We start from the raw sequence: 23,811 nt of genomic DNA, 5'->3' as shown, positions 1-23,811 counted from the left end.
TTTGCCCTCTTGCGGACAAACTAGGTATTACAGTTTATTTGCCTGCTGGACAGTACACAATAGAACCTGCAAAGTTAAAGTAACAAATTTCTATCATAATGATTTACTAGAGATACTCGATGTTGTCCAGTGCTCCATTATTGATACCGATATCGGCAGTGTTCTTCTTCAATGTGTAATATAGTAGTAGTTATATAAAAGTACAATTAATTTTGTCTAAAAATAGTAATTAAAAATTACGACTAATAGTCAAATAAAATAACACGCTCCCTGTGTCCGCCGTAGAGCAAAAAACAAACCAGAAGTAGCTACATGTAGATTCGGAGAAAAAACCCGGTTGTGTGTTTGGGTATGGACTCAAATATCAGGACTTTTCAGACGTCACTGCCTGCGACAAAGTATGCTGTGACGTCACACACGCGACTTGTGTTTTCATCAGCAATATCATGGATGCCCTCCGAGCTGTGGACGCACTGCCAACTGGAAGTCGTCCTCCCGGCGGAATGGTGCTACAATTTCTGAATGTCATTGTCCTCGTCAGTGTTATTAGCATTTTTGCGGTTAGCGTGGACGCCATTTTTTTTATAAACTGAGAGGAGGAAACGTGGTTTTACAAATACTCTTATTACTCGTGTACCAGTACGGGAACCCCGACCGATGCTCAGCGTTCCAAAGTCCTCTTTTCAAATAAGAGTAAACTTTGCATGACTTTCATAAAGCTGGTTCAGTGACCATGGTGTTACTGTCTTTGATTGGCAAGCAAACTCCATAGAGAATCTATGGGATATTGTCAACAGGAAGATGACACCAGACCCAACAATGCAGACGACCTGACAACTGCTATCAAATGGGTGTGACTTTCCTAAATAAGTGACATGTTTTTAGCCGTAGCTGTATATTTTATATCTTGTTTTTGTTATAATTCTACTAAAACAAATCAACACTACTTTTATGTATTAGTAAAAAAAAAGCTACTACTAAATACTACTTATACTGCATTTCACCATCCACTCAAAACGGACCAGGGACCATATTTACATAGAAAAGGGGAAAAAAAAGACAAGGACTCACCAGCATTTTATGGGTTTTTTAAATTTATTTTTTGGTGTTTTATTGTTGTATTTGTTCATCAAAAGAATCCTGAGGTATTCACAAAATAATGGCAATTATTGTTTTCTGAAGTGAGGCCAAGTTGGGAGAGAGCGAAATAAAGTCAGGGAGGAGGGGACAAAAAGAAAGCTGGAAAAGAAACTGTCAATTTGTCACAGAGTGATTCACAGGAAAATAAATAAAGCCAATGTCAGTGGGCAGGTCCGGAGTAAGATAACCACCAATGTGTCAATTAACCTTTCTTTGTTGGGGGGGGGGGAGACACACAGTAGATCAAATAAATAAATGGAAGGTGTTTTACCCAGTAAAGCATTATCAACTATGTTAAGTCTTGGCTGAGTGTTTGGATTTCTGTACATTTAGGTACTTTATCATATTAATAAAAACAATCATAATAGTAATAATGATAAAGATACACTTTACTACTCACCTCTGAAATCATGTTTTTCATCTGTAAAAAAAGGCCCAAATAAAAGCAATGTGAATAAAAACGACACAAATCAATAAATATATAATCAGTGAAGAAAATACACTGTTGAATGATGTTCGTGCTTTTGTCACAGATACATGCAAAACAACAAAAAAAGAATTGCTGTTTTGCACAATGTTCACACCCACTATTCTCCTCTGGGCACATCAATCTGACACAAAACAAAAATAATAATAATATAACAAAAAAACCCATCACAAGTGCAATATCAGTCATGACAGCTTTAGGAAGAAAAAAACAACAAAACAAAGCTCTTGTATGTGAGCCATGGGCTCACTACTACAGCATCAAAGAAACAGGATGAATACAAAAATAATTATAAAAAATATTCAAAACAAAAAGCAGGACATGGATGCGCGTATGTGAGTAGTGGAGGGAGAACGGGGGCGGGGAGGTATAAAGCAACAGCACACAATTTATAGCCCATATTGGGGTAACAAGTCATAAAGTGATCATCTGATCAACACACAATACATCGTCATAATAACAATACAAGTCCAACTAAAGTTCAGAGGTTATCTGTAAGTGGTGGCAAGAATCAACAGGACACAAATTACAGCCAGAAAAAAAACATCCACCAGGCTAAAAAAATAAAATCTTTTCAATAACAGACTCATTTCCTACTTATTATTTGTTCAATTTGGTGTCATCTTCGCCCTGAAAAGTATTCATAAGAACTCAAATAAAACAGAACTCATCAAATAATCATAAAAAAAACACACACACAAATAAAAGCTAATTATAATAAAAAAAATCACCATCAATACAGACTTTTGGTAGACACACAGCTAAATAAAAGAAAGGGGCCCATGAGGAGAAAGCTTTCTAACAAACACTTTTTGTCAGCCACTTGTGATGCTCTGAGTGAACAAAGTGAGCTTTATGAGAGCTGAACAAAATACACAAAAAAAAACGGCAACACATAAATAATAATAATAATAATAATAATAATGATGTGCATCATCACCCTAAACAACATGGAAGAACCAAAAAAAAACAATGGCAGTTACAGCTGTGACAATGACATGCACTTGATGATAGACTTTACAGCATTTATCCAAGCAACCCCCTCCCCATAAAAAACGATACAATCCTTAAATATTTGTTAGCTCATTCAAAACTTGCAGAAGGTGACGCTGTTGCTCAAACTGGGACAAGGGGTGGCTAAGTCCAAATCATGTAAGTAAATCTCTTATGTACCGCTCATAGCAAGCTGACATGGTTTTTGCATGACTGCATAGTGACAATGATATTTGGTTTACTTACAGATGGGATTTACACACACACACACACACACACGTACACACATACATACATACATACAGAGCAGCTGGGCGCCAAGGCACAGCTCAGGTACGCGCTAGCAGCTAGCTTCACAGCTAATATACACACATCAAGCCAGGGTGGGACCACTTTAAATATTTGGTGTGGGAACATCACTACATCCTCACACAAGTAGCATGGGAGAGCCAGTGTGCATGTGTTTGTGTACATCAGCTTATAAACAAAGAACATTATAACAGTGGGAGACTGGGACAACTTGAGGGTACATCGGAGACACACAATAGTGTCATGATGATGAGCACCAAAATTAGTTATTGTTTTGTTTGTTTTTTTTAACCGTGGCTTTAAGTCCCATCAATGCACCACAGAGGAAAAGCAGACAAAAGGGCCAAGCTAACCAAGTCCAACTTATACCACTGGTCTCTTTCACGCCACCTGAAAGAGCTGGCATGTTTCATATCCAAGTTAGCAATAGCAATTTTTTCAATAGCAACAAAAAGGGGAAAAAGTCGTATCTTCTGTTCCCTTTCTGAAGTAGCTATTTTGCCAGAAGCGACTAACGCAGAACCACTAGGGGCTTGCCTCGGTTGTCGGGTAGACCCGTAGAAGTTGGACTATATGGATATAACCAAAACCACAATTAGCCATATCTTGCACATTTAATGGTGACTTTACCAACAGAAACATAAGAATTTTTCAACCTGTGTTGACATCGTCTTTGTACAATTGTGCAGATTTTAATATGGATTCTTCTGTTTTCTGGATTCTTTTTATTTGATAGTCAAACCTCAGTTTTCATTGAAAACTTTAACCAAAATCGCGCCCCCTTTCCCTCCTACAATATTGCACGTACCTTCACCATTTATAACTATTCTGTAAAACTGTAATTACTCTAGAAATAATGTATTTTATGATTTCCTGTGTATATTTCAGATTTCATCAAACCTTTTTGGAACAAATTAACGAAAAACAAGAATTTTTTTTTTCATACTCTTATCTAACAGAGCTGCTGTGGTTGTACGTCTTGACAACAGTGACAAATCGTTCATACATGCACAAATCTTTTCTCTGAAAAAATGGTTGCATTTTGATATTTGCTGTGGTAGAACCCAGATTAATACTGCCATGCTGAAAGCCGTGCGAGTCTCTGATGTAGGTCAAAATTGGTCTTGTCCTGTGTTCAGGGTTGCCTTATATTTGGGTCAATGCAGCATATTATAAATCAAAGCAGATGCTGGAGCTGACATCATCACAAATCTATTATCTAATTGCAATGTCCCTACTTTGCTGGTTTATGTATAAAAAACAAAGGTGGATAAGGGCTGCATCAATATTGCAGTGCGAAAGAGGCTCGAGATCTGTCAATTCTGTGCAACATGGGGGCATAAAAAAAAATCCACTTATGTGTATACAGTAATTTGGTGGTATAATTGGGCTAGTTTGGCATTGGTGCAATTCTGCGCTCTAATGAGTGCCATTGTTTGTTTTTTAAACTGACAATTACAATGTGACTAACAATTCAGGCTGATGGTACAAGCTGATGATAAACAGTGAAAAGCAATTACAGCCATCCCTCGCTATATGACTAATATCACTCACACAAAACAATAAAAGATCGCTGTTTTGTGGTTGACTATGGCCTATTATTCCATGTGGAAGTGGTATACTTTTGCCTGCTTATTCTGTCCTTCCTCAATAATTGTTATACAGTATTGCTATGTTTAAAGCAGCAGCCGTCTCTTGTGTCACTTCAGAGATGCCGTAGCCTGCACACAAGCAGTGTGCAAGGTGATGTAAACAAAGCTAGTGTTATTGTCGGCGTGTACGTCTATGTATGGCAGGTCCAAGTCAGACTGGCATGAATATGTCAATCAAGTGACAAAGTGAGGATGGATGATGGCTGATGATCTTTTTTATTTTATTAATGCCATGTGAGATAGACTCACATTACCTTTCCAAATGCTAACTGTGAGTTAATGTCTTATTGCTTATCATGTCTACTATGTCAGATAACACAAGTATAAAGGTGAACATAGGGGTGTTATTGTATGTTTACAGGGCTCTAATTTTGTTAAAAGCGTTTTTAGAAGGTCCTAAACAGGTTTTCTATGCTCCAACTTCATTTTTCGCAGTTGGGTCTGAAACCAGTTAACGTTAAATAAGGGATGACTGTAGTTAGCCAGACTGCTGTCAACTTCCTGATACAAAACTTTCAGTCATTGGGCTACTTTGGAATGCGCGGCCCTGTTGTGTGTTACGGTGCACCAGTCTCCCTCTGTACAGTATATAAAAACACACAAGGGGGGCGCTGCTACACCACAGCGCCCCCTAGAGCTCCTCAGACACACTAGCTATAGAGAGATTTCATGTATGTATACCATAGCTGAGAACAATCAATGATAATATCAATAACAAGCATCATAACAATGTATTTCTTGGGCTGTGGACACCTTTGGTGTGCAGTTGTCAAGCCTGCAGGTGACATGGATGGACAGAGTTGAGGATGGACTTGAACCAAAGCATCTGGACAGACAGACATGCACTCTAACCCCTGCATTACACAGTTTGATGATGTGCGGTGATAAGTGGTTACAATGTGTCATGAGTTAGTACTTCATATGAATAAAGACAACCTTCCACATGTGTCCATCTTTCACTTACTGCTTGTTTGTTTCTTTCGGCTTTTTCCTGATTACGGAGTCGCCACAGCAGATCTTTTTTTGATCCGCATACTGTTTGCTTCCCTCAAATGTACTCCTCTGTATTTGGTAAAACAATGTGTAGACTTTGTATTGGAGTTCAATTATTTGGCAAGAAAATATAAGTATTTGGCCTTTTGGTGAAAAGAAGTGACAGCAGCGTCTAAAGCATAAACAAAATAAAAGTAGCAGCAGTAAATAAATAACTGAACAGACAAAAAATCATAATAATGCTAACTAACCAGCACTGCTAAAAGCTATAATTGATAATTGGCAGGTTGTTGTAACACCATGAACACTGACTAGCTCGGGTCGGAGGTCAGCAGGCGGATGCTTTCTTTTCTGTTTCCTCTCGTTTATCACGTACTTACTTCCAACTACGACATAACTTTCTCAACACCTCAACCGCTCTCTCCATTTCCACTCATCTTCCATCAAAACAACATTCCGTTATCTTTTCTCATTTGACACTTAACTGTTTCCTCTACCAGTACAACTCTGTAGCATTTCTCAGTGGTATGGTTTGGTGTAAAGTCAGTCAATGGCCACAGCAGCAAACACGCTAATTCCAAAATCTTCATGTGGCTAAACCAGTGCCTCTCAAAGACTGCTATACTCATTCAATTTCTTCAAGGTTGGCATCCATATTGTTGGTGTTTGTATTCATGTTTGAACAAAGCTGGTGCCAGCAACTCTACAGTGGTTTGTCCAGATAAATAAATATCAGAGCAACATCACATAAATAAATATCAGGGTGTTGTGAAATAAATCTCTGTCCCCTAAAGCGGGCATGACAGAAAATAATAGAGAACCACTAGATTAACTACACCTACCATATAAAAGGATAGTTGAATTATTTGGACACACATTTGGAGGGGACCAGTTTGAGTGTGGGTTAAGGATGGTCGTGTGAAACCTCTGCTTCATTCAAACGTGATTATTCATGAAGTATGTGAGTGTCATTCGTCTGGGGTGTCTTGGCGTCCACCAACATGGACCACCTTTGGTCAGGAAATACTGATGGAGCGCTAAACAGCAGAGGCAGACTGAGAGGACGAGGTAGACAAACCATGTGTGAAGTCAAAAGACATGCTCCACAGTTAATAAGATCAACCCCATTTTCTATTCTTTGTATGCTGTCTGTTCTGCGTCCCCCTCACAGAAAACGCAACCCTGCTCATTTTCCCACACAATAACACAATCTATCAATACATTGCCACTCCTTCCCTTTCAATTCTCACATTTCCAGAGAAATCCTGGCAATCCAGCACACATCCTTATTCAAGATGTTGCTCTTCCAAGCATCTCCTTTACTCTCCCAGTTCTTCAACAAAAAAACCTGCCACTTTCTACAATGTTAAAATGCAACACTAATTTTTTTCAGTTTTTCCTCCCAATTATGCAGCTGATAACCTTTCTAAGCTTGCCCATTCAAATAATGATAAATTGTTGTTAAAAATGATCAAAGTGTGTGTTGAAACATCAGTCGGATATACAGCATTCGGATATACAGTAGTGTGTATACGTTATATTACTACTGACCTTGGGTTGATATCTGTACATACACACATATACATGTGAGAGTATTAGATGAGTGGTGACTAGGAGACATTCTGTGTTTACACAAGTGTGATGTGACATAATGGTAGATGTAAGCAAATGAAGCTAAATACTGCTCAAAACTCACTCCCATGTCTGCCTGTCCAGGTTCAACACACCAAAAACAAACTATAATCCTCCCTCTGTCCATCCGTCCGTCCATCAGTTCCTCCCTGTGTCAATCACTGCATCCTATAATCCATTGAGTCTTCGTCTCGCTGGTTGAGGGCTTTTCCGGTGGACAGGTGAACAGCCGGGGCCGGGAGTCTAAGGCTTAGCTTAGCTGCTTAGGCCAAGGCTAGACTAGATTAAGAGGACAGCTAAGCAATACAGGATGAGGGCTCTCTGGGCTACCTGCTCAAGAGTGAGTGGAGCTGGTGCTGATGACTGTAACACTGGCTGGTGCGAGGCGACTCGGTGCGATCCATTACCGTTTGGAACCAACCGGCCACGTCAACGTCCAGCACCTCGTAACGCCGGATGAAGCTGTGCTCCTAGAAGAGGGAAAGATAATGAGGAAGGTGGTTTAATCACACCTACAGAGGTCATCGAGTCCAGAATGTTGGTCATTGTTGTCTTACCAGAAGCTGGTGGTATTTTGGCCTTTTTCTGTGATCCTTAGTGAGGCTGTGCAAAGACAAATCATCATGGGGTTGTATCTGTAGTCTTTGCTTTGGTACACTCCATATCAAGTGTTATGACAGTAAAGCAGAAGAGAGTGAAAGTATGGCTGAATGAACTCACCAATCTTTGACAAATGACTGGAAGTCGAGGGAGAAGCCCATGCTGAGAGGCAGCAGAGGAGGGTCTTCCTGCAGTACTTTGGTCAGAACCTCAAAGTCTGTCTTACAATTCTTGTAGGGAAACTGTCCTGTAGCCAGCTCCACCTAGCGGACACCAAATGACATTTAGTATGTGTTAATATTTAATGTATTTATTGAGTCTGCATTCATTTCACAAACAAGTACATCAGTAATATTTATAGGTGTCATGAGATACCCAAGTCATGAGACAAGATGATGCACAAGATTGGGTCAGCGAGAACGAGACCAACAGCAGGTGTGTTTTGAAAGGTTTATCGTCCCACATATTAATGTGAAAATAATTACTGATAAAATGATACTATGCAAAAATATTTTTTTGAAACCAACTATAATAGTCACTTGTATAGCACGTTTCTACCCTTTAACTCTGGCGCCTAAAGGATTAATAGCGAAACATGCTCATGGTAGCCCTGCACCACCCACGTCATATCGCCGGGCCCCCCCATAGGGCACACACCCACTTTGAAAACCACTGTTCTAAGACAAACTGAACAGTCCAGAGGTAATTGATTGAATGCCCTGACAAAACAAGGTGATCAAGCAGTGGTGAAAGCTTATCTTGCGGGTCAGACAGAATAAAAGTAGCAGATGAAAAAAGCGCTTCTAAGATGTCATTTTTGCATTCTTACACCAAGTCAGTCTGCATGAATGTATGTGTCCATCACATTTCCCTGTATAATTATCATGGGAAAAATGTACACAATGAAGAATGTATGTAAACAATAACTCACCAGAGAGATGCCAAGGCTCCACACGTCTGCTCGAATGTCATAGTCGGGTTTGGTGGGATCTGGAGGGTCTATTCTCTCTGGCTGCAGGGATACAAGCATATACATAAAACTGTGCATTAAATATTCTGATAGAATCGGTAAATTTATGTTCATATATTGGTTGAGCTAGGTTTGAACAGGTTATGGCAATTTGCTAAGCTTCATACCTTTGTAGTATGCAATGTGTAGTTATGGGTGGCATGTGACTCACCGCCATGTAAGCAGCACAGCCAGCACTGCGTGTCTTTGCCTTGGAGTCAACGAGGCGTCCGCTAATGCCAAAGTCACACAGTTTGATCTGACCTTTCGCATCCAGGAGAATGTTGGAGGGTTTCACATCGCGATGGATAACACCGTGTTTCTCTTTAAGATACAGCAAGGCTTTTACTATCTGGAGCAGAAATACACAGAAATATTTAAGCCACAGTTTGGGCAGCATTATACTTTCCTTTGAGTGTGTATCGTTCACGTACTGCAACAGTCATCTTTCCTAAAATCTCCTCTGGGATTGGGCCCTGAATTCTTTTCTTCAGCTTCTCAGCACATGTTCCCATCAGTTCCATGGCAATAAATACATCTGTCTGTAAACATGCAAAAAAAAAAAAATTAAATGCAATTTACTATATGATCAATGATGCAATTATCCGATGACCATTATTTTATTGTTGGGTCGTAAAGACACCCACATTGGTAACTATGGCACCATAGCACTGGATGATATAAGGACAGTCATGACTCTTCAGCACCACATCTAAGTCCATCAGGATCCTCTTGTTCTCATCCTTGTTTCCTGTTCGGCGCATTTGCTAAAGACACAAACACATGATTGAGAATGTTGGGCCATTGGGATGTCACAAAACAACACCGACACAATATACCACAGAATAGATAATACAGTCATATATTACATTTATTATTATTGACTCCGGTCTGACTGTGGTCAGGTCTAGTACCAAATAACAGCAATAAACGAGGGACACACACAGTATTAACACCATAAAGGTGGTCCTCTCTTTGTGAAACTTACTTTAACGGCGATGACATGCCCAGTCTTCTTGAATCGCACTTTGAAGACCTGTCCACAGGTGCCGCTGCCAATCTCGCCTTCACTGATCAGATCAGTCACCTCAGCTGGATACCTCTGCAAAATGACACATTGTGCCGTCATTGGATTGTAAAACCATGTGCATTGTATAAACAGTAGGTTATAACTCACCTGTCCATCAATTTTAAGATAACCTGTCTGTTTCATGATCTCTTGCAATTTCTGATCAATCTCTGCACTGCAGGGACATGCACAAAAATATAGAATCTTTAGAGCAGAATTCATATAATGGATACCAGCAGTTTAGGTCAGAGAATGAGAGTGTACGTACTTCTCTAGACTCTTCTGTAAGCCATACTGCGGTGTGGGGAGGGTGAGCATGTGTCTGCGACGAAAGGGGTGGTGCTGAGGTGAGCTCTCTGAGGACGATGACCTGCTTCCTGCGTCGTTGGCCAGGGGCAGCTGAAGGGCTGGGTTGAGAGAATTGATCGATTAGAGGTTATAGGCAGGACAACAGTGTGCTTAATAGCAGAGGTCTGCATGCCTCCTAAATAACATAGCAATGTAATAATGGGCTGACCACTATGGTTTCTTCCTTATTTGAAAAAGGAAAAGTGGTCATCTTATTTCTGTAGATATATTTTCAGGATGAGGAACAGCAGGCTAGGGGTGCTATTGCTGCTGACATTGACACTAGTGGATGATGTAGTCTTGTTTGCCAGCCAGTGTTTGTTGGGCAACATTGGTGCAGCATTGGAAAACCTAATTTTCTATCTGTTATTTTCATAGAACACATGAAGCTATAATCTTTCAGGATTACTATGTGGAGCAGAGTGGGTGAAGTGGGTGCTGTGCATGGGGAAAGACTCTGCGCTACAGTTGAAAAAGCTCTGGTATGGAGTAGAATATAATGTTGATGACTTGTGGACATGTACAGAAGAAATATGGGTCTGGAGGCCATAGCCAGCCGGCTGTGACCACACTATTATGACATGATAGGTGACCTATCAGCTATACAAGATGAGCAAGGCACTATTTGAAGTCCTCTTTTGTTTTTTGTAGCATGTCTGCCATTTGCACTTGGATGAATCAGCCTGTAGGGGGAAACACCGTTAGTGAGGGGAGTAAGAGTTAGTCTGCAGAGAAGGTAAGAAAGACTCCCTAGAAGAGAGTGCATCTCCACAGAATGGCCCGGCTCCAGATTGACGGACATCAGGCTCGACAGACACACGTAGCCAGACAACAAGAAGATGCACAAACAAACATGTAAAGTGCTGCTGCACTGCCTCCTGCAGGTGAGGAGGATTATCAGCCATAGCACAGACTGAAGCTGAAGGTAAGGTGTCAGTCAGTTTTCAGTTGTTGGTGCATACAGGAAAACACGAGAAAGTAAGACGAGGCAGAGTGTTCACAGCAATCCTGCAGACGGACCAATGGGGATGCCGGATTAGAAGACTATGTCAAAACAAACAAAAACCCTACCCAAAAACAAGCGCCGTGCAGAAAAGCTGCATGCACTGTGATCCTCTGCCTCCAGCAACACTGAGGTTAATCGTCGGACACATCCACATTAACAATCCACACACACACACACACCAACGCACACACATACACCAACCCTGTCCTGCCACTGACACACAGATAAGAGAGAGGAGAAGGGCTGGAAAAATGGAGAGAGGATGTGATGTGAGGGGAGGTGCACATAACTGCTGGGCAAAAACCAGCAGGTCAAGGACGGGCCTCATCTTTCCATGGAGATGATTCGTCAGTCGTAAAATGGTCTGACATGAATGCGAGACACACAGAAAGAAGCTGACTTTGTTCTTCTTCATTTTTCATCTTTTCTAGCAAATAATAGTTGAACAAAAAAAGTGTGTGTCTCACTCGTTTGGTTGAGAGTACTGTAATTTCTGCTCTATAAGCTACGACTTTTTCCTCACACTTAGAACCCTGCTGGTTGTACAGTGATAGGGCTAATTTATGGCTTAAAAACGGCATTTTTTATGATGTTTAGAGTGCATCTTCAGGAAGTGGTGATGTGAATGAGTGAATTTGAAGCTCACGTTTTGAAGTCTTTCTTATGCAGCTGAAAAAGGATCGCTCAAGCTAAATGGCTAAAATGTAAAGTGATTCAGAGAGCGACAATAAAAGAGAGAAACTGACAGAGTGTGTGTGACAGAGGAATTGTGAGGCTGTCCAATTGTGACGCTGAAGAAGACCACTTTAGTGGTTTTACTTCCCAGGAGGAGGAGGAGCCTGGCACTGAATGGTTTTTCTGGTAGCCTACTAGCCATATTAAATGCACTGTGCGGGGAAAAAAAAAACATTTCAACACAAGTTTAAAATCTCTTTGTGCACTAAACATCCCAATGTGGACACTTTTAGACAGTATGTATAAATCTTTTTTTTCTTTTTAAATTTAGTATGTACAGCTTGTTACATTATCTCAGAAATTAAACCTATTGCTCGCTCATTAAGTGAAATGTTTTCTCTTGTGTATTTAAAGTTGCTCATTAACCAATCAAAAACATGTTTTATTTGATTACTCGATTAATCCAAATGATTTTTCAGGAGAATATCCAAACACTTATATGTTCAATAGCCGCAGCCCTATTCAGAATGTTAACAAAAATCGCTTGTGTAAGGCCCAACCGCAACATGACTCACCTTTCATGACACTTTCATCATCAAAGTTAACTGGGTTTTACTTATTTTTTGTACATTTGTACAGTACAAAAATGCCACTCAAGTTTAAAAATTGTGCACCACTGTACTGTAATAAAAGGTTTCATGAAGACACAGTTTGATCCTAAAACAGACCATTATTTTGTATGGAAAACATGATTTAGAAATTTGGCTGACCAGCATTCTGCGACACAGATAGTGTTCAACTTTGGAGGTTCCACTGTGAAGGGACAATAATAAAAAGTAAGTAATAAGGATCAAAATAGGGAGCAAGGCAAAAGGAAAATGTCTCATAGGCCTGTCACAATAAACTGTGCTGGACGATAATTGTCCTACAAATTATTGCTGATAACTGATATTAACAATTTTTTTTGTTCATTTAAAGATAATATATGGCATAATAAAGCGAGTACACTGTATGAAAAGCAATAAACTTTAATTTCTCAAGAGTATTTAATATTTTAATTGGAATGTCAAGTACTTTTAAATAAAATGAAACTATAGAACAAACTATAGAAGTGTGTCATCCAGCCTGTTTGGTAGTGAGAGGATGAAAACAAACACGCATGCACATGTAAATACATAGAGGCCGGCAAAATTACCAAACTTTTTTTAAATTTATCGTGCAGTTCATTGATTTATTGATTCTTGTGACAGGCCAGGTTTTTCAAAAATAGAGACCGGGCTTCAAAGATAAGTTGATGGGTGATGTGGAATACAAGAGGGGTCAGGATAGGAAATGGCGTGGTGGTTTTAGAGGTGTTGGGAGGGCAGGAATAGGGTGAGAGAGACAAAGAGAAAGTGGGCGTGTGCAGTGGCAGAGAGAGCGATGGACTGAATGATACCTGCACGCTGGGAAGGAGCTGGAGCAGGACTGAGCTGGATCACGATGACTAGACAGAGGAAAGAAAATACAACATACACACACGTACATTACTGCACTGAGACTACAACAACAGCCAAGCTTGCTCGCCGTCTCTCTCACACACACACACACACACACACACTATTGTATAAGAAACAGCAAACAAAAAAACACAGCTGTAATGGTTTCTAATATGAAACACACACATACAGTATTCATGGAAGCCAATATTGAACAATGTAGTAGGGGTGTCGCGACATCTCGCAAGATTAAAATGCGATTCGATTTCTTGTTTAGGAGAAAGCAGAGCAGCCATAAGCCAATCAGACTGAACTATGGCTTTGCTAACGTCAATAATAATACACGCGCTACGTAGCGGCAGTGCGTGAGCCAGGGCTGGAACCAAATTGCAATCCAACCTACCCCAGTGTTCCTCGCTCATGCTGTGTGGCTGTTTTTTTTCCCCATTGGAGTCGAACAGCTGGCACCGTATTAATGTCAAAGCAGAAGCTTTGGTAATTCTACATTTGATAAAAATTACTAAATATTTGTCAGCTCAAAACATAATCACCTATTAAGACTTCTATTAAAATGTGACATCAGCATTATTTCACTACTTCCTGGGACCTCTAAACATCATGGGAAATGTTGTTTTCTTTCTATACCACTTGTCCTCAGGAGTCAAGTGGCAACCAGGTTTAGATCGGTTTGGAACGCAGTCGGATTGTTGAACTGCATAAGCCAGGTCTCTTGCAGCATGCCATTGCTGCTGATGTTAGATGCAATAATATCATTTTTGAAAATCCACAATACAACAAGGGAGTGATAATCAAACTGTGATGTAGCAAGGGACAACTGCATCCTCATTATCAACCAATAACAATAACAGTGAGTTGCGAATTTAGTACTTACTTAAGTTACCATATTATTGAAGCATTTTAATGACTATTCTGTTTTTGGCCAAGTACTCACAACTCACATGTTGACTGTGACGTGGACTCACTTGTACAGCCAGATATTTAAATGGCTGTGTTGACTGCTTTCCAATACTGCATTACAAGCTGTACACTGACTACTCTCTCTAAACACAGGCATACAAATACTAGATAAAGCAGAGTCCATTATAGCTTACTTCACTCAGCATTCACACATCAACAGAATAAGATTAAATATACAGTAGGACAAACGTGACTTGGTAGTGAAAAGTAAAACTACAAATTGTGTGTACAAGGAAATCGTGTATGGACGTGATGTTTGATTGATTCCGAGCTTAGACTAGTTATCTACACCAGGTCCACGAAAGTAGAGCAATTCTTCCAGTCTAATTAAAAACAATACAAAGCAGGTAATTAGGCAGTAGACATTACTGTCGTCCAGTGGCAAAAATGGCAGTGAAAATTGATTCTGCGGTAGGTGTTCCAGTAAGAAAATAACACTTATTTACCTGCGGGATACTACAGAATCATTGTGTATATAGCACCGTACGACGGGACAAGAAAGAACATTTTCAGATTTATGTTGGGCCTGCCATCCCTCAAGCTTATTAGCACAGTAGCCTAGCTTGTTTGACAGCACCGGAGTCGAGCAGATTCGTCAGGTGACTGTCCGCCAAACACTCAATGACAGCGGCTCTATTTTTAAAATAGCATTTCACATGCTAAAAGAGTCGACCCTAAAGCAAAATAAGCGTTTTAACCCTAACTGGTAAACCGCAATATGTACGTCGGTGTTTGTTTATGTAGCTAGCTCGTTAGCATGTAGCGGCTAGAAGGAGCCCTCTCCTTCACTCCCACCTCCGCCGTCTCTGAGCTTTCCCCGGTTATTGTGCTCCTTTCGGACACACCCAACCGCTCCGGTGGACACTCACTTGGTCTCGGATGTGATCGGTGTGGACTCATGTCGATGTTGAGGTCGATTCTCCGCCGAGCTTCCTCGTTTTCCTGCTTTAGTTTCTCCTCGATCCGCGACAGCCTCTGCTCCAGCGACGACATCTTGAAAAATTGAGCTTCATGTAGCAGTACTCGCGATCCCCCTCCAGTGGCAGACCGGCGCATGTGCAGCGACATGAGATGCAAATTTCAAGTTTCCGATTAGAAGCGGAAATTAAAAATGTTTGTTTTTAATCATAATCATAATCAACCAATTCATTCGTTATTAAAATAATTGTTGAACCAGAGTACCCGGAGAAAACGCACACACGCACGGGAATGCAAAATCCCTTTTGACTGAATTAAAAAATATATATATCAAAGTGAAGTTGATTGGCATGCAGCTAGACAAACACTTATGTTATATACAAATATAAAGTAAGACCATTGCATACAGATAAGTATGTAGTTTAACAGAAAAACAGCTCCACATAAATATTTCAACTGGTGTGTTTCCACACCTCTCATGGTAACTAAATGGTCCACTAAAGTTGGAAAGAGTATTTTGTCAAAAGTAATTATTATAACAGATCTTAAATTCTGTAAGGAAAAAATATAAAAAAATAGCACAGAACAATATGCACCATGTGCAAAAGTATATATGCAGAATTACTGAATCAGTGCCAACTGTCTAACGGAGGGAAATAAATAAAGCAGACCAAAAGGAAATGACTTAAAAACAGCACATGGATGATGACTATCCAAGTTTCAGTGTTCTTTTTAATGACTAAACAAAAAATAAAAATACTTGCAGACCACAGAGCTGTTGTGCTGATGTTTGTGGTGTGTGTTTGTATGAACTAACACACTTTTGTATTGCAATCATCATACCCGACTGTATCCAATTGCAAAACAAAGTCTGGTTTGCAAAGTGCTGCTGTAAAACTGTCACATCGTCAAAATTCATACAGCATAAATAAGAAAGAATTGCAGTGAAGTAAGACAGTGGTCGTTTACCCTGCGGTCAAGTCAAACTTCATGTCACATCAGTATCATCATCATCATCATCATCATAAAGAGAGTCGTAATTCACTCTGCACTTTCCTTCTTTAAAAAAGTATGTGTGCAGGTCTTGTGTTTTCACTCTTCCTGCTTCTCTATGCAGAGTTACAACATGAAAACATTGTTTTTGTCCATGTATCTGATAAGAGTACAAATATAAGGCAATGGTACAAGAGGCAGTGAGCAGCCTCCAACAGTCGAGAGTTTGGAGATGGAGAGCTCCTCTCACCTACATCAACTAAGACTTGTGTGCACCCCCCCCCCCCTGAAAATAATTTACCAGATTATCCTTCAGCCTGCATCTTTTAAAAGCATGCAAACACAAAAAACTAATTTCAGTGTTTTCCACATTCATTCACAGTGTAATAAAACAATCATACGGAACCACAAAAACCCTCTGTGAGGCCTTTCGGTATGGAACATTCCTGGGGGAGCCACGAAGAGGAAAAAGTCCACTACTAGCAGAGGTCCGAAACGTAGTCAAAGTCCAGGAAACTGTCCTGATCCTTGCGTGTGAGAACACGGGGTTCTCGTGGAGGTGTGAGTGCGGGCTGCTCTGTGGTGAACTCCTCGTCGAAGTTACTGACGTCCTCCTTACCGCCAATGGAGGGGACAAAGGGAGGCGGAACCTTCCTCTGCAGCAGTGCCTCCCAGTCCATATTCTGGAAAAACACAAGTATTGTTCTTGTTGGCATGTGACAGGAACAGACTTAGTAAAGGTTTAATATGAAAACAAATGTCTGAGGACGTGGGGACAGTTTTGAAGGAGGAGTTTTAATACTTAGTTCCACAAACAGGGGGCAGCAACTGAGAAGGTACCTTGGTCCAATGTAGTTGTTTTTAAAGTGCTTCCAAATAAAGTTGGATTGGACAATGTAAGTAGTAAGGCTTCTTACTCTGAAAAATGGCTGCTTCTTCACCTCCTCTGCATCCTTCTCACCAGAGCCCAATCGCCTCTCTGGGTTTCTCCTTAGCAGCTGCTCACCATCACACACACACACAAATATACAATATGTTTAATTAGCATCGATGAGTGACTGTAAGCGACCGTGTGTGTGTATCCTCACCCGTCTCATGATACCAATGGCTTCGGTTGAGAGGAAACGGGGGTAGCGTACTTCATCATTTACAATGCTGTCAAACACCTCCTCTTCATCATCCCCTGGGAAAGGTGACTACAGCCACAGGCAGAGGAGACCATGTTATCCATAAGATCCATACAGCTCTCTTAGCTTAACATTTGACTGATTTCTTTTGATTTTTAAATTAAATGAATTGAAAATGTGTTGTCATATGCTTTAACAGTGTGTGTGCGTATAATTCTCACCTCTCCAACCAACATCTCATAGATAAGGACCCCGAGGCCCCACCAGTCGACTGCCCTGGTGTAAGACGTATCTGTTAGGACCTCAGGGGCCAAAAACTCTGGTGTTCCACAGAAGGTGCTGGTGCGGTCCCCATAACCCATGCCTACATGACAGAGAGAGGATGCCACTATGTGACCTCAACCCAACATGGACCCCATCTTTTGGCACGTAATTAATATTCACCTTCTTTACACAATCCAAAGTCGGCGATCTTCACGTAACCATCTGTGTCGAGCAGAAGGTTGTCGAGCTTCAGATCTCTGAAACACAACATGTGTGGGGGAAAAAGATGAATAAGTCTGTGCTCGTGTACCTAATGATCTGACCAGTGACCACTCACCTGTACACAATCTTATGATCATGGAGGAACTGAAGTCCAAGGACCACACAAGCAGCATAAAACCTGAAATTCAGCAAAAAAAACAAAGTAACCTGAAGTCAATGTAATCCTAAGCCACACACTGTTTTCTTAATATATGTATATACTGTGTAATACAGTATATGTTGATTTCTGTTTACATTTTATCCAAATGTAAACAGAATTTTAGGTAAATAAAAATTGTATATAATATAAAAAAATATTTTTGTATATCATTTGATTGCACATTTATTTAGAATTAGCAATACATATTATTATTATTCTGTACTTATGATTCTCCATGTGATTGTATTGACCTTTGGAAATGACTTTTGCAGGCTTTCAATAGGCTGACATGGCATTATGGTCAAAAGTTATAGCACCAGCTGTTGCATAGCATGCCCTTGGCAGCTCCAAATTAATTTGCATTCTTCTAAAAAAAACCCTACTAAAAATAGAATTATTCACAAAACGTCTTAAACATACACAGCTCGCGGCTCTGTGAAGACATCCGTGTGGATGTGCATCATCAGGTCTCCTCCCGCCGTGTACTCCATGACAAAACAAACGTGCTCTGGCGTCTGGAAGCACGCAAAGAGGTTGACCAGGAAAGGATGGTGAGACAGGTTGACGATCTCAAAGATGCGCTTCTCACACATCAGACTAGTAGGGGGAAAAAGGGAGAGGCATTGTGAGAAGACTGTTGACTGCCACTTGGCAGCATATCACACCACATAATAAATGAAATGTATTCATTTTGTAATATCGTCAGTGCAAGTCTTAATGAATGCTTAAACCGCACCTTTCGACCTCGTCGCGCGCAATAATATCTCCTTTCTTTAGAGCTTTAATGGCGAACATGGTGCCTGTCTTCTTGTACTCGGATAACAAAACCTGCAGACAGATGCACAAAATATTTCCCGATTTAATAGTTTAGGCTGAAGTCCTGAACATTTCACTTCTATAACAAAACAATTGTACCTTTCCAAAATGGCCTCGGCCTAACACGGCAATCAGCCTGAAGTCTTGGAGAGACAGAGGTCCTTTCCTTTGCTTACTGGAGACACAAAATGGATAAATAGTTGTGGCGCAAATTTAGTTTCATTCAAAAACAAACATGCTATCTTTCATGTACACGCCCTGGCCTCTTTGTTAAGTACACCAGCATAGTCAAATGAGAGTTGTATGAAGAATGCTCTTCCAAAGTGAGTAATTAATGTATGTATGTATGTATGTATGGGTGTAGATGACCACAATGTATCATATATGGTATCCTGTATTATATATAAAGTATGTTTATGTAAATGTTATACAGTGGATACATGCACATTTGTGATTCAGCATCCAAGGGCTCCGCATATTTGCAAAAGTGTTTTTTTCTTCTAAAACAGTTTTTTTTCACTACTAGTGGCTTATAATTTTAAATATGTGAGCGATATTGTAACCACAATTTTTTTGTACAGTTCTTGCATTGGCTCTCATTAGCCTGTGTAGGTGTATCTCATTGAAGTGGCCGCCAAGCGCCTAAGTGTCAAATGACATTGCTGCCCACAAGTGTGTACCTGTTGACAGACGGGGTTCGGACAGGGCACTCTGGGGTGAGGTCTGGGGGGGTAAAGGGCTCGATGACTGGCAGTCGGTCCTGGCAGCGAACGTGAGAGGAGTGAGCGACAAAGGAAAAGACATAGACGGACATAGAACGGCAAGGAAACACACAATGTCAATATGGGATGCACAAACATGGACTGTTGTGGCACTTTTTTTTTTAAATTCCATTTCAGCAGTTGAAGAACATGTACTAGGAAATTGGTATTCTATCCTTTAATTGATTGTTTTGTTATATATTTTTGGGATGGGAGATGATGCAGCTCAACAGCAGTGTTGACAAGCACAAACGGATGCTTGACTGGTTGCAGCCAAGTAGTGCACTCCATTTTGCTATTATGCCCATTCCGAGTGACAAAAATCCTAGTAATATTGGAAAATTAAAGGTAAATGATAAGTCACTGTCTTTCACTTATGGTCTGACCAGATATACTGTATAGTCTCAAACAGGCCAAATGTGGCCCGCAGGACACTAGTTTGAGGCCCCCGCCTTGATACGAAAGTTGATAATGTTAGTGCGGCCTGCGCAAGTTTGATATGGATGCTGTATGGTATCATGTACCTAGAAAAAAATATTACTTTTGATTAATGTTCATGTTAAAGGTTAAATAACTGTTAATAGTTATCCTCCCTATCCGTGTGGAAGTGGTAAGTTTTTGGCTATTTAAGTTTAAAGGAAATAACTTGAAGGCTACCGTTTAGGTCGCTAGCTTTCTAGTTTGCGCATTAGCATGTATCTCAAGACCCTGCAGTTGCGCAATATGTTGTAAATAAAAAAAGTATAAATGTGACTATAGTTGTGTTTTGTCATGTCTACAGGGCTCTACTAATGCTTTGTTAATTTTAATCTCAAAAAAATAATTTGTCTACCCACCAACTATATGTGTTTCTTAAGTTTTTATTATTTGCCGTTTTATTATTATTATATTTATTTATTACTGATTGATTGATTTTCTTTATTCTTGATTTGTTTATTTATTTTTCATCTTATTTTGTGCAGAAAAATGAAAATTAAGATATTTGAGAACAGTGGAATGTTTTATCAGAGCTTTTATTGTAGAAAATAGGAACCAAAGCACTGAAAAAGTTTGTATATTTTTCTGTTTTAAATAAATGCGGCTTTTTTTTTTTGGAAAACCTGATGCGGCCCAGCCTTGCCCAGACCCTAGCTCCAGTGGCCTCCAGGTAAATTGAGTTTGAGACCCCTGCTGTATAGCCAACAATAAAGAATGTGTTTGTTGAATAAAGCAGCTATGTTGGATCTAATTATACTTTCATTTTGTGAAAGCTTTTGTTTGTTTGTTTGTTTGTTTTTTGGGGGGGGAGCTTTTGAAAGGCTTTTGAAAGGCATGTTAAATTTTTTGAGTAGCCTTGACTCACCACAGAGAGAATTGTGGATTATTAGCTGTTTAACCGTGTAATATTTTAGTTTTTTAAAGGTCAAGACTGACTTTAACCTGAGTTGATCCAAATGATTACATCATATGAACCCGACCAAAACACCGCCCCCATTCCCACGGCTTCCCTGCCGCCTGCCTGTCTCTCTCACCGGAGTGTGTGCTTCCATGTCTTTCTTGTAATCTCCTTTTAGCGGTGAGTCACTATCCAGACTTAACTTCTCCATCGAGATGTCCCTGAAAGCGCCACGCAATACACCAAACACAGCAGCACGGCGTGGCAGAGGACGCACAAATGAACACAGAGGGAAAACACAAGAGGGCAATTAGAAAGTCAGGTAAGGAGAGAGGGTGCTTTCTTTGTCAGGACAAAAAGGAAAAAATGTTCAAGGATTGTGGTTGGGTACACGTACAAAAGTGTTTTTTGTGTGTTTGAGTATCAGTGCCTGTGCCAGTGTCTCACCCAGTGTTGAGCGTCAGGCTGTGTGCGTTTGGACTGTAGGTTCCAGAGTTGTTGACAGTGGGAATAGCGTTTCGAAGAAGCCTCACCCAAGTTCCGATATCAACGTTCATTTGGCGAGCTCGAAGGAATGCCTTGCCTGCAATCATGCGCACACACACACACACACAACGTATGTTCCCCTGAAGAATCATTGCTCACGTGATACACTGTGATCCCCTAATACGTGTATACAAGTATCGTATGTTTACCCAATGTACTGGCTCTTGCTACCTTATTAAACTACATCAGTGGGTTTTATACAGTCAGCCCCCACTACATCCCAGTTCCAACATTAGTCCCTCGCTCTATTGTGTTTTAAAAAAAAATAATGAATGAATGAATTAAAATACAAATACAAGGCAGAAGAAGCATTCTAACGGTGAATGTAGTACTGTATCTGGAATGGCCTTTATTGTCATTATACAAGATGTACAACAAAATTGAAGAGCTTCTCCTTTCAGTGCAGTAGTCAAGTTTAAAAAACAAAAAAAGTATATAAAGTAGAGTAAAAAAAGACAATTTAACAAGATATATACAAGATATCCAAAATATACACATAGTATTGCACAGGGGCATATACAGGAGCAGATATATTAATTTTAGTGCAATGATCAATGGGTCATAGTGCAAATAATGAATATATACGAATGAATGTATACAGATGAGTAAAGTCACATGAGTGTATGTTTATGAGTGTATGAGTGTTGTTAAATAAATAAATATGATACTCTATTGAGTAATACAAATGTAAAGGCGACTATATGGGATTTATTTAATGTGTTGAGGGCTCTAATAATGTTAAAAAACAAATTTAGACAGTCATGAACTGGTTTCTTTGGGAATAGAGAAGCATTAGCTCATTAATTATATTAACGAATTATATTCTCTAAGGGGAGGCTCACTGTACTGCACTTTGAAAAACCGCTACTCTACCGTTTGTCTGGTTCCTGTTTACTTACCTTGCTGTTTAGAGAAGACCTTCTTCTGCCGTTGGAGGCGAGGGACTCTCTCGATCACTGGGTTAAAGAAGGTCACCTGGAAATCAAGCTTTATGTTATGGCACCATACTCAACAGCTGAAATCGGTGCTTTTAAATATAAACAATCATGTTGTACTTCTGCAAGCAGTAGGCCCTGTGGTTCCAGCTCCAACTGAACTCTGTGCTTCTGGTTGTCCAGGAACTCCTCCAGCTTCAAGTACTTGAGGGCACACAGTGAGCGGTAGTCCTTCCAGTACACTGCAATCTCCATCTCCCTTGACTAGAACATGCAGGAAAAAATAAACATACTCTGTCAATGAGGTTTAAAGGTTTACCTATGTTTGTTTTCCAAGTGTGCTAACTAACCCTTTCTAGCTCCACAGTGAAGGTCTGGTCCCACGCTTGCTCACCCACAGTCTTCCAAGCTGTCTGGCCAACCACTGTGTTATCCAGCTTCAGCACAGCGCTCACCTCAGCTGCATGTATGAGCACAAACAGGAGATGAGCGACATTGAGGCAGACAATGACATAAACAACATACTGTACTTTTGTTTTATCACATCACATTTATGAAAAGCTACAATAAAAGTCTGAATCCAAGCCACGGAGCTTGCAGTTATTGCATAGTAGGTACATGTGAGTGAGGGTTGTGTTGTGTACCAGCAATCAAAGGCCTTGTTTATGTCAACAGGCATTTATATGGAAACGTGTTGCCGATTTGCATAAAAAAACAACATACAAATCATCTTAAATGCTACATATCCGGACTGTGTCATTCCGGAAAATTGAGAATTAGGACATATCCCACTTGGAGCCTACCTAACCCTACCTTAGGGTGTTTCAGGCAAACGTGCAACAAAGCCAATGGCCGCTATAAGCTAGTATTTTTTGTGATACAATTTCATTGTCAGCACACATTCATTCATTCATTCATTTTCTACTGCTTTTTCCTCACAAGGGTCGCAGGGGTGCTGGAGCCTATCCCAGCTGTCTTCGGGCGAGAGGCGGGGGTACACCCTGGACTGGTCGCCAGTCAATCACAGGGCACATATAGACAAACAACCATTCACACTCACATTCATACCTATGGACAATTTGGAGTCGCCAATTAACCTAGCATGTTTTTGGAATGTGGAGGACCCACGCATGCACGGGGAGAACATGCAAACTCCACACGGAGATGGCCGAGGGTAGAATTGAACCCTGGTCTCCTAACTGTGAGGTCTGCGCGCTAACCACTCGTCAGCACACATAACAAAGCAAATTTGTTTTTTAGTTAGCCAGCTTAGAGAGGCAGTCTTG

The 23,811-nt window shown here is 40.4% G+C and overlaps 2 protein-coding genes across 6 annotated transcripts in view; both read right to left on the bottom strand.

Annotated features, from left to right (window-relative positions):
- Positions 1 to 1,605: 1,605 nt before the first annotated feature.
- map2k7 (mitogen-activated protein kinase kinase 7) lies at positions 1,606 to 15,406 on the bottom strand. 2 transcript variants are annotated; one of them, XM_058048783.1, is made up of 12 exons: positions 15,239 to 15,392; positions 13,352 to 13,399; positions 10,153 to 10,291; positions 9,993 to 10,059; positions 9,804 to 9,917; positions 9,463 to 9,582; positions 9,250 to 9,357; positions 8,988 to 9,167; positions 8,738 to 8,818; positions 7,927 to 8,069; positions 7,764 to 7,809; positions 1,606 to 7,676 (listed from the first exon to the last, which is right to left on the bottom strand). In XM_058048783.1, exons 1-12 carry the CDS (start codon positions 15,360 to 15,362, stop codon positions 7,533 to 7,535), a joined length of 1,314 nt encoding a protein of 437 aa, XP_057904766.1. In that variant the 5' UTR covers positions 15,363 to 15,392; the 3' UTR covers positions 1,606 to 7,532. The 2 variants fall into 2 exon arrangements, with proteins under 2 accessions (XP_057904766.1, XP_057904855.1); XM_058048872.1 differs by lacking the exon at positions 13,352 to 13,399 and having other exon boundaries at positions 15,239 to 15,406.
- A 584-nt stretch (positions 15,407 to 15,990) lies between these two features.
- The window catches only part of pkn1a (protein kinase N1a), a 32,143-nt gene continuing 24,322 nt past the window's right edge, over positions 15,991 to 23,811 (bottom strand). For 3 of the 4 annotated variants that reach the window (XM_058048107.1, XM_058048108.1, XM_058048038.1), the window contains 15 exons: positions 22,876 to 22,985; positions 22,646 to 22,789; positions 22,490 to 22,565; positions 21,492 to 21,627; positions 21,181 to 21,265; positions 19,589 to 19,668; positions 19,008 to 19,083; positions 18,829 to 18,920; positions 18,513 to 18,689; positions 18,009 to 18,071; positions 17,852 to 17,928; positions 17,629 to 17,771; positions 17,369 to 17,476; positions 17,198 to 17,278; positions 15,991 to 16,963 (listed from right to left, as the gene is read on the bottom strand). In XM_058048107.1, coding sequence (XP_057904090.1) covers positions 16,760 to 16,963; positions 17,198 to 17,278; positions 17,369 to 17,476; positions 17,629 to 17,771; positions 17,852 to 17,928; positions 18,009 to 18,071; positions 18,513 to 18,689; positions 18,829 to 18,920; positions 19,008 to 19,083; positions 19,589 to 19,668; positions 21,181 to 21,265; positions 21,492 to 21,627; positions 22,490 to 22,565; positions 22,646 to 22,789; positions 22,876 to 22,985 — 1,652 coding nt within the window. In that variant the 3' untranslated portion in view covers positions 15,991 to 16,759. The remainder of the gene's footprint in view (positions 16,964 to 17,197; positions 17,279 to 17,368; positions 17,477 to 17,628; positions 17,772 to 17,851; positions 17,929 to 18,008; positions 18,072 to 18,512; positions 18,690 to 18,828; positions 18,921 to 19,007; positions 19,084 to 19,588; positions 19,669 to 21,180; positions 21,266 to 21,491; positions 21,628 to 22,489; positions 22,566 to 22,645; positions 22,790 to 22,875; positions 22,986 to 23,811) is intronic. The other variant, XM_058048110.1, reaches the window with a different exon arrangement.

Source organism: Doryrhamphus excisus, chromosome 1 (genome assembly GCF_030265055.1).
Source record: "Doryrhamphus excisus isolate RoL2022-K1 chromosome 1, RoL_Dexc_1.0, whole genome shotgun sequence".
Taxonomy (NCBI): domain Eukaryota; kingdom Metazoa; phylum Chordata; class Actinopteri; order Syngnathiformes; family Syngnathidae; genus Doryrhamphus; species Doryrhamphus excisus.
Note: the sequence above shows the minus strand (reverse complement) of the source record. Positions and strands in the feature narration are given on the sequence as shown.